This window comes from Chinchilla lanigera, unplaced genomic scaffold (genome assembly GCF_000276665.1).
Source record: "Chinchilla lanigera isolate Chin_1 unplaced genomic scaffold, ChiLan1.0 scaffold00024, whole genome shotgun sequence".
NCBI classification, from domain to species: domain Eukaryota; kingdom Metazoa; phylum Chordata; class Mammalia; order Rodentia; family Chinchillidae; genus Chinchilla; species Chinchilla lanigera.
The window spans coordinates 20,920,396-20,934,884 of NW_004955425.1; the positions used below are offsets into that span (position 1 = coordinate 20,920,396).

Sequence of the window (14,489 nt, forward strand, 5' to 3'; positions counted from 1 at the left end):
TGTATTATTGGGGAAATGTCTTTCTAAAATGTGATATCTTTTCTGTTGTAGGCAACAGGTTGTTACTTCCAACACCAACAGTAAAACAGGAATTAAAGGATGTAGAAGAAAATGTAGGGCTTATCGTGTATAATGGTGCAATGGTAGATGTAGGAAGTCTCTTACAAAAATTGGAAAAGAGTGAAAAAGTAAGAGCTGAAGTAGAACAGAAGCTCCAATTACTAGAAGAAAAAACAGGTGAAGTATAGCATTGGGTATGTTAATACTTTAAGGCTCTGTAGGAGCCCGGTGTGCTGGTATATGTCTGTAATCTCAGCTACTTGGAAAGCTAAGGCTTGAAGATCATAAATTTGAGGCCAGCCTAGGCACCTTAACAAGAGCCTGTTGTAGCTTGCTTAGCATGTATGAGGCCCTGGGTTTAAGCCCCAGTAATACTAAAATAAAATAAACCATATGTGTCTGTGTAGAGGCATATCTTAAATTTTAGTCTAAACAACATGTTACTACTTACAATTTCTGTTGCAGGTAATAAACTTACAAGTTTGGCTTAGAAGAATCTTAGCTATTCATGAGCATTTCTGTGTTCACTTTATTCTATCATATCCTTTCAAACCTCTTCTAGAACCTCTTAGTCTACCAGTGTTTCGTTTGTTTTTTGGAGACAGGATCTCATTGTGCAGTTCAGGCTAAACTTGAGTTCACTATGTAGCCCAGGCCGGCCTTGAATTTGCAGTGATCCTCTTGCCTCAGCCTCCCAAGTGCTGGGATTACAGGTATGGGCCACCACACCTGGCTCTGTTTCCTCTAGTTTCCATAGTCATCTAAAAATGCAACCTGTGTTTACCAATACAGTAATGGTACTTAAGACTTACATTTTGCTGGGAGTGGTGGTGTAGTCCTAGCACTTGAGAGGCTGAGACAGGAGGACCACTGTGAGTTCAAGACCAGGCTGGGCTGCATAGCAAGTTGAAGGTCAGCCTGTACTGCATCTGCATAGTAAGACCCTGTCTGAACCAAAAAAAAAAAAAAGCAAGAGAGACTTACTTTTTAATGAAATGAATATGGATTGTGTTGTGCTTTATAAGTAATAAAATTGCTTTTATCTGCTTTTTCATAGCTTTTAAAATTTTTGTTTGTGTTCAGTCAGGGTCTCATGTAATCTAGACTGGCCTTAAACTCGTATCTCAGTTCGCCTCAAACTTGGAAGCTGAGTGTGGGATTTCATGAGCGTGCCACCACACTGTAGCTTTTTTTTTTGTTTTTGTCTTTTTGAGACAGGGTCTCGCTATGCAGTTCAGGCTGTCCTTGAGCTCACTTTGTAGCCCAGGCGGGTCTCGAACTCACAACAATCCTCCTGCCTCAGCCTCCCAAGTGCTGGGATTACAGGTGTGCGTCACCACGCCCAGCCATCACACTGTAGCTTAAATACTTCAACCTTTAAGTTAAATGGAAATTTTACGCCCAAAATGAGGTGATTTGATTTGATTTTTAACAGATGAAGATGAAAAAACAATACTAAATTTGGAAATCTCCAACAAAAGTCTCTCTGGTGAACTCAGAGAAGTTAAAAAGGACCTTAGCCAGTTGCAAGAAAATTTAAAGGTTTCAGAAAACATGAATTTGCAATTTGAAAACCAACTGAATAAGACAATCAGAAACTTATCTACAGTAATGGATGAAATCCACACTGTTCTCAAGAAGGTAAGAAATTTTGTACTTTAAATACTTTTAATTTACTTAAATTTTAAAATGTCTCTGGCCATTTTAATATTATTATGTTCTTCGTAGTTGTTTTTAGAAGCAAATAATGGTAACATTGCATTGCCTCAACCTTGCAGGGCATGACATGTTAGCATGCATTGAGGCTGGGGCATAATTCAGCGCATGCTTGGCGTGTGTGAAGGAAACCCTGGGATGGGTGACGGCCCTAAGCGGGGAAGGGTTTTATTTGTATTTCTTTCAGAATTGCATAGTGGGTTTAAACTTGAGGAAGAGGAAAACATTCCTTTCTTTGGTGTGTGTGTATGTGTGTAATTTGTTCTTTTGCAGTGCTGAGAATTTCTTCCTTTTAAACTCATTTATTGTTGGACAGAATTTAGGAAGTCTTTGGCACTAAGATATTATTAGTGTGTTACTTTTATTTATAACCAAAAAAGTTTAGTAACTGAATATGATTTTAAGCTGTCTTGAAAGTAAAATATAAGAGACTCTAATTAAACGATTTTTGCTTTTTTGTTGTTTTACAGGATAATATAAAGAATGAAGACAAAGATCAAAAATCCAAGGAGAATGGTGCAAGTGTATGATAAAATTCATATAGTGATGAGGAGTGCTGTTAAATAATGTAATATATAAAAATCATGATACAAGAATGTCTGGTGGTGATGCATGTTTGATTTTAGTAATATAAATGTTAGTTCAAATGATGTATAAAGTTTTATGAATGTGAGTCTGCTTTTGAAAATTGCTTGTAATTTCTAGTGTTCAAATTTATTAAATTTGAGTGAAATATTTCACTCCTTGAGTGAAATAGTTTTGCATTGCAAAATGTTTTAGGATGAACTTTGTTATAGTTTTAACCCCAATAAAGTTCATCAGTTTAATTGACAGTATTTAATTACCAAATGTCTTTTATTAAAATGCCTAGAAAATTTTTATTTTGTAGAATTATTAATATCAGCTTTCTTATTTTGTAGTCTACTTTTTAAATTTTGAGTATAAATCATAAAATAGTATACTGCTTATTTTTCGCAAGTTTTTTGAACCAGAAGTTTTTTGTCTCCAAAAAATTCCCTCTTATTCTTCAGTCTCTAAAAGCATTTATTAAAAATTCTGTTCAAGAGCTGGGCATAGTGGTGTACACCTGTAACCCTGGTACTTGGGATGCTGAGGCTGGGGGATTGTTGCAAGTCTGAGGCTGGCCTGGGCTATGTAGTGATTTCAAGAGCAGCCTGAACTACATAGTGAGGCCCTGTGTCAGAAAAAATAAAATTCAGTTCATCCAAAAGATAACATACCAAAAACTAAGAAAGCAATAAACAGCCAGTAGTATTATAGTTGTTAGGCTTTACATAAAGTTAATAGTTCTAAAGTTAATGTTACTGCTTTCATTTAATTGTTCTACTTTCCCAAAATAGCATCTCTATTACTTTTAATTTTGAAGGCTTAAAAAAATGAATATATGTCAGATGTACAGTTTAGCTGCCAAACCAGTAGATATCAGTGTGATCCCTTAAGTATTCTTTAATTGAAAATAATTTTTTTTTATTAAGCTTTGTTTGTTTGTTTTTTTGTTTGTTTGTTTCTGGTACCGGGAATTGAACTCACGACCTTGCACTTGCCAGGCAGGCGGTGTGCCGCTGAGCTAAATCCCCAGCCCCTTATTAAGCTTTGTAATTCCTTCAGAATTGTAGTTGATTTTCACCATTGAATGCAAAGGAGAGGAATGTCTTATTCTGCAACAGAGGTTCTTGGTAGATGGATTTATCCTTTGGCATTGTTTGGGGATGTTCTCAAGTGTATGGGTGGGTGCTGCTGGCAGTTAGTTGCTAGAGGCCTAGGGTTTTGCTGAATTTCCTGTGCTGCATCCGTCAGTTTCCCTACAAGGAGTTACGTAGCCCCAAAATGGCAGTAAGGAGAGTTTGAGAAACCCTGCTCTAAAGGAATATAGGGTTCAGTGATAGTAGTTATCAGGTTAATAGTGAAAACTTAATTGAATCTGTAGCTGATTAATTTTTTTATTTAAAAAACAATGGAATGTTTCACGTCATAAAAATATGTGCTAGGGCCAGGTGTGGTGGCGCATGCCTCTGAGGCACTCAGGAGGCTGAGGCAGCAGGATTCCTGTGAGTTGGAGGCTTGTTTGGGCTACTTAAGCAAGTTCAAGGCCACCCTGCCTCAAGGCTGGGAAAAAACTGTGCTATGTTAGAGTTTGCTTTATTTCATTTTGTTTTACTTCAGTTATTTTGATAAAGTAATGGCCAGATGTTTTAAATAGGTGAATATGAGAATATAAATCCCATGTTTCATGTGACTTAAGCTAAATGGAATCTATGTGGCTCTTACTAAGAAACAGATTAAAATACCTCTAATTCTTTCAAATCACATTTTGTCTTAAATTGAATTTCTGCTCCTAGAGTCTGTTGAACCTTCATATTTATTTATTTATTTATTTACTTACTTATTATGTGAATGTTCTGTCTTTAAAGGAAAATGAAACATGTAGGGTTTTCAAAAGTATTTTTTTTTTTTCAAAAGAAAAAGTATGTTTTCTCGAGGAAATGGCAGTGCTGAGCATTGAACTCATGCTAAGCAAGCGCTCTGCTGATGAGTACCCACACTCGTTTTTGCTTTCAGAGAGACTTGGTAAGACCACATTAGTGATCCTCCTCCCTCAGCTGTCTAAGTAGCTGGGACTGTAGGCATGTACCACTGTACCCAACTGGAGATAAGCCTTTAAATAAAAGTGCCAAGTGTTCCTTGGAAGACTGTCTTGTTCCTGTTGTTTTCGGAGCACAGGGTTTTGTTGTGTAGCTCAGGGCTAGTATCAAACTTGGGGTGATACTCCCACCTCAGCCTCCCTGAGTACTTGGATTACAGGCGTGTATCAATCATGCCTGACCAACAACAAAAGAGAGTATGTTTTTGAGTATTCTGTTTTGTTTCAGATAGTATCTCACCATGTAGTCCAGGCTGGCGTTAAACTCATGGTGACCCTTCTGCCTGAGACTCCCACGAGCTGGGATTACATGTGTATACCACCATGCTTATCTTTAAAAAAAAAACAAACATTTTTAAATGAAATGATTAAGACAGGGCGTATGGCTCAGTGGTAGAACACTTGTGTGATTCCCTTGTGTTCAATCTTTTGTCAAAGAAAGTGAAAGCATATATTGAAGGCTATCTGGAAGAATTAGTTTTGTCCAACTAATTTTTGTGTTTCGTGGAACTGGGGAAACAGCCCATGATGGTTAACTACTGAGCTATATCTCAGTCCTTCTTTTGTTGTTGTTATTGTTCTCTGTTTTGTTTTGGTTTTTGGTATTTTTGAAAGAATTGTTAAATTGCTTAGGCTGAATCAGGAGGATCACAAGTCCGAAACCAGCCTGGCTAAATTAGCCAAACCTGTGTCTTAAAAAAATGGAGGTGAGGGCTGGGGACCAAAGTTAGTATTCTCTGGGTTCTGTTCCCAGTGTAGCAAAAAGAAATATGCAGTCAAATGCTGTACCCCTGAGCTACACCCCCACAAAAAGAAAGAGTGTAAAGAGCCTGAATTGTACGAGCTGGACCACATTGGACAGATTAGCTAATGTGCTTTCCATCTGCCCTGTCTGCACCCTGAACTCAGGGTAACTCCACATATCACCAGTGCACAGGCACATGCATGCACACTGGGCCATTCTTCAAACCCTGAGAGTGACCAAGATGTGGGATCAAACCTTTGTTTAGGAGCCAGGATTTGGGCACATTTGCCATGTGTCTACTTAGGAAAAAAGGCACTTAATGATCTTTTTACATTATTAGTACATCTTAATATGTGTTTTCAGCATTGGTACATGAACTTGGACGGAAGTCCAGAGATCATGGACACTATGAAAAGGTTCAACTCTCAGGCATTTTCACTGGGCCTCAGTTTAGGGGGAAATACCAAGTGTCTTAGTCCTCTGGGCCACAAAACCTAAGCCAAGATCAAAGGGTTGAGGAGGACAGATTTCTGCTCAGACCCCAGGGTAATTACATTGTATATTAATGCCAAGTTGGCCTCTTCTTCCTGAAAGAAAGAGACTTCTGAGAGACTTGGAGACTTCTCATTATCTAGTGAAGAAAGGTACTTGTGTTATGTCAAATAGTTTGCATATTGGAGTGTGAGTGAAATTTGTAGTTGATGTCTTAGGGAGTTTACCTGTGGATAACGTCTACTAGCCATTAAAGCTCTTGGAAAACATAATGATACATAGCAAATTGTAAAGCTTTTGTTTTTGGGGGGTGGGACTTGAGATTGAATCCAGGGCCTCAAGCATGGTAGACAGATAATCTGCCACCAAGCTACATTCCACCCCCCGCCTTTATTTTTCTTCAAAAATCTCACTAAATTGCTAAGACTGACCTCAAACTTGCTTTCCTTTGCCTTAGTCTCTCAAGTCACTGGGATTACAGGCATGATTTTCTCTTCACTGTTGACAGTTCCAACAACATTGTTGATAATCCCAGCAGGAAATACTTACCTTCAGTGATTGGCTGGGTTCAGGTCAGTCTTCATGATTTCTCCCTGATCCAAGTGACAAATGGCCCTTGAGACTTTGTGGACGTGGAATTCCCTTAGCTAGTTAAATCCTGTAGATATCAGCGGGTTAGGGTTAGGATTAGGGTTGGTTAGGGTTAGAGTTAGGGTTAGGGTTAGGGTTAGGGTTAGATTACAAGGGATCATGTATAGAGCTGGTGCCCGAACATACTAGACGAACACAAGGTTTGCTATATCCAACAAGCAGTCACTGGAGGAAACCTATACCACTTACAGTAAACATTCTGTGATGCTCAGGGAGGGGTATAAATGCACTCTTTCTTCCAAGTCCAATGCGTGTATGACTGAGTGTCATAGAATGGGTACACTGCTGTGTGTAGGCAAGCAGGGACAGCTTCGCCAATATATTCCCATACCCAGTTTCCTCAGAGAAGCTCAACACAACACATAGAATTTTCAGAATGTTTCAGGGAGTTTGGGGTATAAAAGTATTTTCTTGGTGTTATACTGGTAATACATGATTACATAAGACCATGTATAGAGCTGGTGTACCAATACAGTAGAGGAACACTAGGTTTCCTATTCCCAGCAAGCCCTCACTTTACGAAACCTGTAACACGTACAGCAAACATTCTGTGAATTTCAGGGGAGGGTGGAGACGCACTTGCCCTCTCTGGTCAGATGCGTTATGAGCGAATGAAATGGAAGGTGTACATGGCTGTGTGTTAGCAAGCAGGGACAGCATAGCCAATGTATTCCAATACATAGTTTCATGAGATAAGCTCAACCCAACACTTAGAATTTTGGGTATGTTTCAGGGATTTCGGTGCAGAAAGTTGTCTTGGTTTTACCCTGGTATTGCAGAATTACAATGGAGCATATATAGAGCTGGTGTATAACATATTACAGGAACACTAGCTTTGCTCTTCCCCACAAGCACTCACTGGAGGAAACCTATGCCACTTATAGCAGACATTGTGGGATGCTCAGGGAAGGTTGGAAACATACTAGCTCTTCCCGGTGAAATGCATGTATGAGTGAATGTAATGCAATGTGTGTATTGCTGTGTGTAAGCCAGAGGAGATAGCACACCCAGTGTATTCTGGTACAGCGTTTCATGAGATAAGCTCAACACAACATTTAGAACTTTGGGAATGTTTCAGGGAGTGTGGGAAAGAAAATTGTTTTCTTGTTTTGACCTGGTATTAAAAGATTACAAGGGATCATGTATAGAGCTGGTGTCCCAGTATATTAGAGGATCACAAGGTTTGCTATTTCCAACAAGCTCTCACTGTAGGACACCTATACCACTCACAACAAACATTCTACGATGCTCAGGGAAGGGTGGAAACGCACTTGTTCGTCTGGGTCCACTGCGCGTATGGGTGAATGTCATGGAATGGGTACATTGTGGTGTGTAAGCAAGCAGGGACATCTTAGCCAGCGTATTCCCATACCCAGTTTCATGAGAAAAGCACAACACAGCACATAGAATTTTGGGAACATTTCAGGGAGTTTGGGGCAGGAAGTTGTTTTCTTGGTGTTACACTGGTATTACATGATTACATAAGACCATGTGTAGAGCTGGTGTAGCAATATAGTAGAGGAACGCTAGGTTTGCTATTCCCAGCAAGCACTCAGTGGAGGAAACCTATACCATGTACAGCAAACGTGTTTTTCAGGGAAGTGTGACCCATTTGCCCTTCCTGTTCAAATGGGCGTATGAGTGAAGGGAGTGGAAGGTGTACATGGCTGTGTGTAAGTAAGCAGGGACAGCCCAGCCAATGTATTCCAATACATAGTTTCATGATATAAGCTCAACCCAACACTTAGAACTTCTGGAATGTTTCAGGGACTTTGGTGCAGGAAGTTGTCTTGGTTTTACCCTGGTATTGCAGGATTACAATGGAGCATATATAGAGCTGGTGGATCAACATATTACAGGAACACTAGGTTTGCTATTCCCAGCAGCGCTCACTGTTGGAAACCTATACCACGTACAGCAAACGTTCTGTGAATTTCAGGGAAGGGTGGAGACGCACTTGCCCTCTCTGGTCAAATGTGTGTTATGAGTGAATGGAATGGAAGGTGTACATGGCTGTGTGTAAGCAAGCAGGGGCAGCGTAGCCAATGTATTTCAATACATAGTTTCATGAGATAAGCTCAACCCAACACGTAGAACTTTGGGAATGTTTCAGGGACTTCGGTGCAGAAAGTTCTTGTCTTGATTTTACCCTGGTATTACAGAATTACAGTGGAGCATGTATAGAGCTGGTGTACAACATATTACAGGAACACTAGCTTTGCTCTTCCCCACAAGCACTCACTGGAGGAAACCTATGCCACTTACAGCAGACATTGTGGGATGCTCAGGGAAGGTTGGAAACGCACTCTCTCTTCCCGGTCAAATGCGCGTATGAGTGAATGTAATGGAATGTGTATATGGCTGTGTGTAAGCAAGCGGGGACAGCATACCCAATGTATTCCCATAAAGAGTTTCAAGGAGATAAGCTCAATACAATACTTAGAACTTTGTCAATGTTTCAGGGAGTTTGGTGCAGAAAGTTGTTTTCTTGGTATTACACTGCTGTTACATGGTTACATAGTATCTGTAGAGTTGGTGTACCAGCATATTAGAGAAACACTAGGCTTGCTATTCCCCACAAGCACTCACTGGAGGAAACCTATACCACTTACAGCAAACATTCTGTGATGCTCAGGGAATGGTGGAAACGCACTTGCTCTTCTTGGTCTAATGCGCGAATGGGTGAATGTAATGGGAAGGGTACACTGTTGTGTGTGTCAGCAAGTGGGGACAGCATACCCAATGTATTCCCATAAAGAGTTTCAGGAGATAAGCTCAATACAATACTTAGAACTTTGTCAATGTTTCAGGGAGTTTGGTGCAGAAAGTTGTTTTCTTGGTATTACACTGCTGTTTCATGGTTATATAGGACTATCTGTAGAGCTGGTGTACCAACATATTAGAGGAACACTAGCCCTGCTATTTCCAACAAGCACTCACTGGAGGAAACCTATACCACTTACAGCAAGCATTCTGCGATCCTCAGGCAAGGGTATAAATGCACTCGCTCTTCTGGGTCCAATGCGCGTATGGCTGAGTGTCATGGAATGGGTATACACTGTTGTGTGTAAGCAAGCAGGGACAGCTTCCCCAGTGTATGCTTATGCACAGTTCCGTTATATAAGCACAACAGAACTATTAGCAGTGTGTGCATGTTTTAGGAATTTATGAGCAGAAAGTTGATTTGTACATTGTGCACTAGTATTACCTGATCTCACAGTAATACAAATACAGCTTCTTTACCTACAGATATCAAGGAGCCTCCTGTGTGTTTTTCTAAGAAGATCACTTTGTAAGACACACATATCACTTTCCACAGTGCTTCTCCAGCATTCCCAAAAGGGTAGCAACACACTCAACCTTCGTGGCCTAAGCACATACTAGCGAATGCAATGGAATGTTATTGTGCCACTGTGCTAGCAAGCAGATATAGCTTACCCAATGTGCTGCACAACACTTAGCAGTATGTGGATGTTTTAGAAAGTTGTATGCAGAAAGTTGTTTTCTGGGTTGTACACTGGTATTACTTGATCACATAGTAAGTGTATAATGCCTGTGTAACAACACATGACAGGGAGCCTGAGTTAAATTTTCTAAAGAAGAGTTCATAGGAGGAAACATACAGCACTGATCACAAAGCTTCTGTGATGCTCAGGGAAGGGAGGAAATGCATTACCTCTTCCCAGTCAAATGTATGTATGAGTGAATGGGATGGTTTGGGTATGTTAGCCTCTGTGTAAGCAAGCAGGGACAGCTTAACCAAGGTATTCCTATGCACAATTGCATGACATAAGCAAAGCACAACACTTAGCAGTGTGTGGATGTTTGAAGAAGTTATGTGCAGAAAGATAATTTGAAATTTGTGCACTGGTATTACAGGTTTACATATCAATATGTATAGAGCCTGTGTAGCAGCACATAACTGGGAGCCTACACTAATAAGATCACATTGAAAGAAACATATATCACTTTCCACAAAGCTTCTGCAGCATTCAAGGAAGGATGGCAACACACTCAACCTTTGCGGCCAACATATACTAGTGAATGCAATGGAATGTTACTGTGCCACTGTGCTAGCAAGCAGATACAGCTTACCCAATGTGCGCCTATGCACACTTCCATGACATAAGCACCGCACGACACTTAGCAGCATGTGGATGTTTCAGGAAGTTAGGTGCAGAAGGTTATTTTGTGTGTTGTACACTGGTATTACCTGATCACGTAGTAACATGTATAATGCAGGTGTAACAACACATGAGAGGGGGCCAGAGTTAACTTTTCCAAAGAAGAGCTCATAGGAGTTAATGTACAGCACTTATCACAAAGCTTCTGCAATGCTCAGGGAAAAGTGGAAATACATTCACTGTTCCTGGGCAAATGTGCATATGAGTGAAAGGAATGGAGTGGGTATGTTAGCCTCTGTGTAAGCAAGCAGGGACAGCTTACCCATGTATTCCTAGGCACACTTCCATGACATAAGCACAACGCAACACTTAGCATTGTGGGAATGTTTCAGGAAGTTCTGTGCAGAAAGTCGTGTTCTGGGTTGTACACTGGAAATATATGATCACATAGTATTATGAATAGAGTCTGTGTACAAACATGAGAGGGAGCCTGAGTTCAGCTTTCCACACAAGAGCTCCCTGGAGGAAACCTATATCACTTAGAGAAGAGCTTCTGTGATGTTTGGGCAATGGTGGAAGTGCACTCACATTTCCAGGTCAAATGTGTGAATGAGTGAATGGAGTGAAAAACACAGTGTAGGCTACCTGGAATGAAATGGGTAACTTGGCCTCTGTGTAAGCAAGCAGGAACAGCCTGTGTACCAACGTATTGGAGCCTGAGTTCAGTTTTGCAAATAAAAGCTCCCTGTAGGAAACCTATATCACTTAGAGCAGAGCTTCTGCGATGCTCCTGCAATGGTGCAAATGCATTCACATTTCCTGTTCAAATGCGTGTATGAGTGAATGGAATGGAATGAGTATGTTGGCCTCTCTAAACAAGGAGGAACAGCTTGCCAGTGTATGCTTATGAACAGTTCCATGATACAAGCACAACACAACTCTTAGCCTTGTGTGAATGTTTGAGGAAGTGCAGCATGTTATTTTCTAGGTTGTACATTCGTATTACCTTATCACATAGTAACATGTATAATGCCTGTGTAAAAACACTTGAGATGGAGCCTGAGTTAACTTTTCCAAAGAAGAGCTCAGAGGAGGAAATGTATAGCACTTACCACAAAGCTTCTGCAATGCTCAGGGAAAAGTGAAAATGCATTCACTGTTCCCTGTCAAATGCACCTATGAGTGAATGCAATGGAATGTTTACATTGGCTTCTGTGTAAGCAAGCAACCACAGTGTATCCAGTGTATTCCTATGCACAGTTCCACGACCTAAGCAAAACAGAACACTTAGCAGTGTCTGGATGTCTCAGGAAGTTATGTACAGAAAGTTAATTTGTAGGTTGTGCACTGAAATTACAGTGTCACACAGTAACATGTATAGTGCCCGGGTACCAGCACATGACCATGAGCCTCTTTTCTTTTTCCTAAGTAGATCTCATTGTAAGAATCATATATGACTTCTACAGTGCTTCTGCATTGTTCAAGGAAGAGTTGTAAGACATTCACTTTGTTTTTTAAATTTTTTATTTTAAAAATTAAAAAAGCTAGCAAATAACAATGATGACAAAATCTAAACAACACAAAGCAAAAATGAGACATGACCTCAAACCAAAATGATAGGAACTAGCAATGGTTACTACATTACATACTGTTATCAGGAACAAAGTTGCTCAGTCCACTGGACGTAAGAATGTAAGGTTGATCAAACAATCAAAGACAGTAACAAGTACTAAAAAAAAATTGGAAATTATGCAGAGGCTCACCATACAAGATGATAGGAGTTCAACAATGGTTCTTATACTGCATGTTGTTGTTTTCAGATTAGTCATTCTGATTACCAGATTCAAGTGTGCAAAATTGGTCAAGAAAAAAGCAAATTTTAAGCACTGACTGTTCCTTTCAATAAACCACAGACATCAGCAATACACCTAACCCAGCTATCCTTGTATATAAATATAAATTTTGTTTTTCACTTTAAAGAGAAAAGAAAAAACCCAAAATAACAAAAGCAAATACATAAAACAGCATAGAGAGCAATTAAAATGATATAGAATTTCAAAGCATGGTGATAGGATATTAACAATGGTTGTTGTATTACATAATGTCATCTTCAAAATGGTTGCACATATAACCAGATATAGGCATACAAGGCTGATCAAACAATTACACATTTAACACTTCCTTTCAATAAACCAGCAGATACTAGTAGTACAATTATCCGAGCTACCCTGTGTATACGTATATATATATTTTTCCCTTTTCCTTCTTTCTTTTTCCTCTCCCCTTGTTCATCTCAGTTGCTCCTTCCTATTTGAGCAATTTCTTTTCCCTTTCAAAATATCTATTGTACCTTTCAGATTTTGTTTACTTTTTTTAGGTTCTTATAGTAGGGAGAAAATACGATGTTTACACATGTGAATCTGATTTATTTCACTTATGAGTATGGTCTTTAATTGAATCCATTTACCTACAAAAGTCTCTAGTTTATCTTTCTTTATACCTGAGTCATACTTCATTGTATAAAAATACATCTTTTTTATCCATTCCTCTGTTGATGGACATTTGCATTGTTTCCGAGATTTAGTTACTACAGATTGTGCTGCTATACACATGGGTGCACAAATATTGCTGTGGTATGATGTTTTCAGTTCTTTTGGAAAAATACCCAGGAAGGGAATAGCTGGGTTGAATGGGACCTCTAATCCTAGTTTACTGAGGAATCTCCAGACTGATTTCCACAATGGTTGCACCAGTCTACACTCCCACCAATAGTGGAGAAGGGTTCCTTTTTCCCCACAGCCCCTCCAGCATTTGTTATGGGTTGATTTCTTGATGACAGCCATTCTTTCTGGGGTGAGATGGAATCTGATTGTTTTAATTTGCATTTCTTAAATGACTAATGACGCTGAACATTTTTTCATGTATTTATTGCCATTGGTATTTCTTCATGTGAGAAATGTGTATTCATCTCAGATGCCCATTTTTTGGACTGGGTCTTTAAATTTGGGGGCCTGATTTATGTAAATTCTTTATATGTTCTAGACAGGAGTCCTTTGCCTGAGCGGCAGTTAGCTAAAATTTTTTCCCAATTTGTGGCTTTTCTTTTCACCCTGTTGGTGATTTCTTTTGATGTGCAAAAACTTTTCAATAGGATGGGATCCCAGTTGTTGATTCTTTGAAGTATTTCCCCTGCAGTTTGGTTTTTGTTAATGAACTCACTACCTACCCCTATGTCTTCAAGACTTCTACCTACTTTCCAATAGATCTAGTGTTTCTGTTTTAATATTTAGATCTTTAAGTGATTTTGACTTTATTTTGGTGCATGGTGATAGGCTTAGGTCTAGTTTGAGTCTCTGGCATGTGGAAAGTCAGTATTTCTGCACCATTTATTAAAAAGGCTATCTTTCTTCCCATGCACGTTTGGCTCCTTTATCAAAGATAAGGTGGCTGAGTGTCTTTATGGTTGTGTCTGCATCTTCCAGTCTGTTCCATTGATCTTCGGGTCTGTGTTTTTGTCAGTACCATCACAGTAGCTTTGTAGTACAATTTCAAATCGGGGATTGTGATACCTCCTGCTTTGCCTTTATTTCTCAGGATTGTTTTTGCTAGTCTGGGTCTCTTCTGGTTCCAGATAAGTTTGGGGAATTTTTTTTCTAGGTCTGTGAGGTATATCAATGGTATTTTCATTATAATTGCATTGAATCTGTATAACAATTTTGGTAGTATGGCCATTTTCACAATGTTCGTTCTTCCTATCCATGAGCAACGAATATCTTTCCATTTTTTGAAACCCTCTTCAATCTCTCTTTTCAGAGTAGTGTAATTTTCACTATACAGATATTTTAGTTTTTTTTGTTGTTGTTGTTGTTTTTGGATTAATTCCTAAGTTTTTCAACTTTTTGGATGCTATTGTGAAAGGTATGGTTTCTCTTATTTTCCTTTCATTATGTTCGCTATTTGTATATAGGAAAGCTATTAATTTTTGAGTGTTGACTTTGTATTTAGCTATGCTACTGAATTTGTTCATTAATTCTCAGAG

At 39.3% G+C, this 14,489-nt stretch overlaps 1 protein-coding gene across 3 annotated transcripts in view; it reads left to right on the forward strand.

The window, feature by feature from the left end:
- Ccar1 (cell division cycle and apoptosis regulator 1) overlaps positions 1-2,612 on the forward strand; it is a 44,830-nt gene extending 42,218 nt beyond the window's left edge. For all 3 annotated transcript variants that reach the window (XM_005386001.2, XM_005386003.2, XM_005386002.2), the window contains 3 exons: positions 52-237; positions 1,496-1,701; positions 2,247-2,612. In XM_005386001.2, coding sequence (XP_005386058.1) covers positions 52-237; positions 1,496-1,701; positions 2,247-2,306 — 452 coding nt within the window. In that variant the 3' untranslated portion in view covers positions 2,307-2,612. The remainder of the gene's footprint in view (positions 1-51; positions 238-1,495; positions 1,702-2,246) is intronic.
- The last annotated feature ends 11,877 nt before the right edge of the window (positions 2,613-14,489 follow it).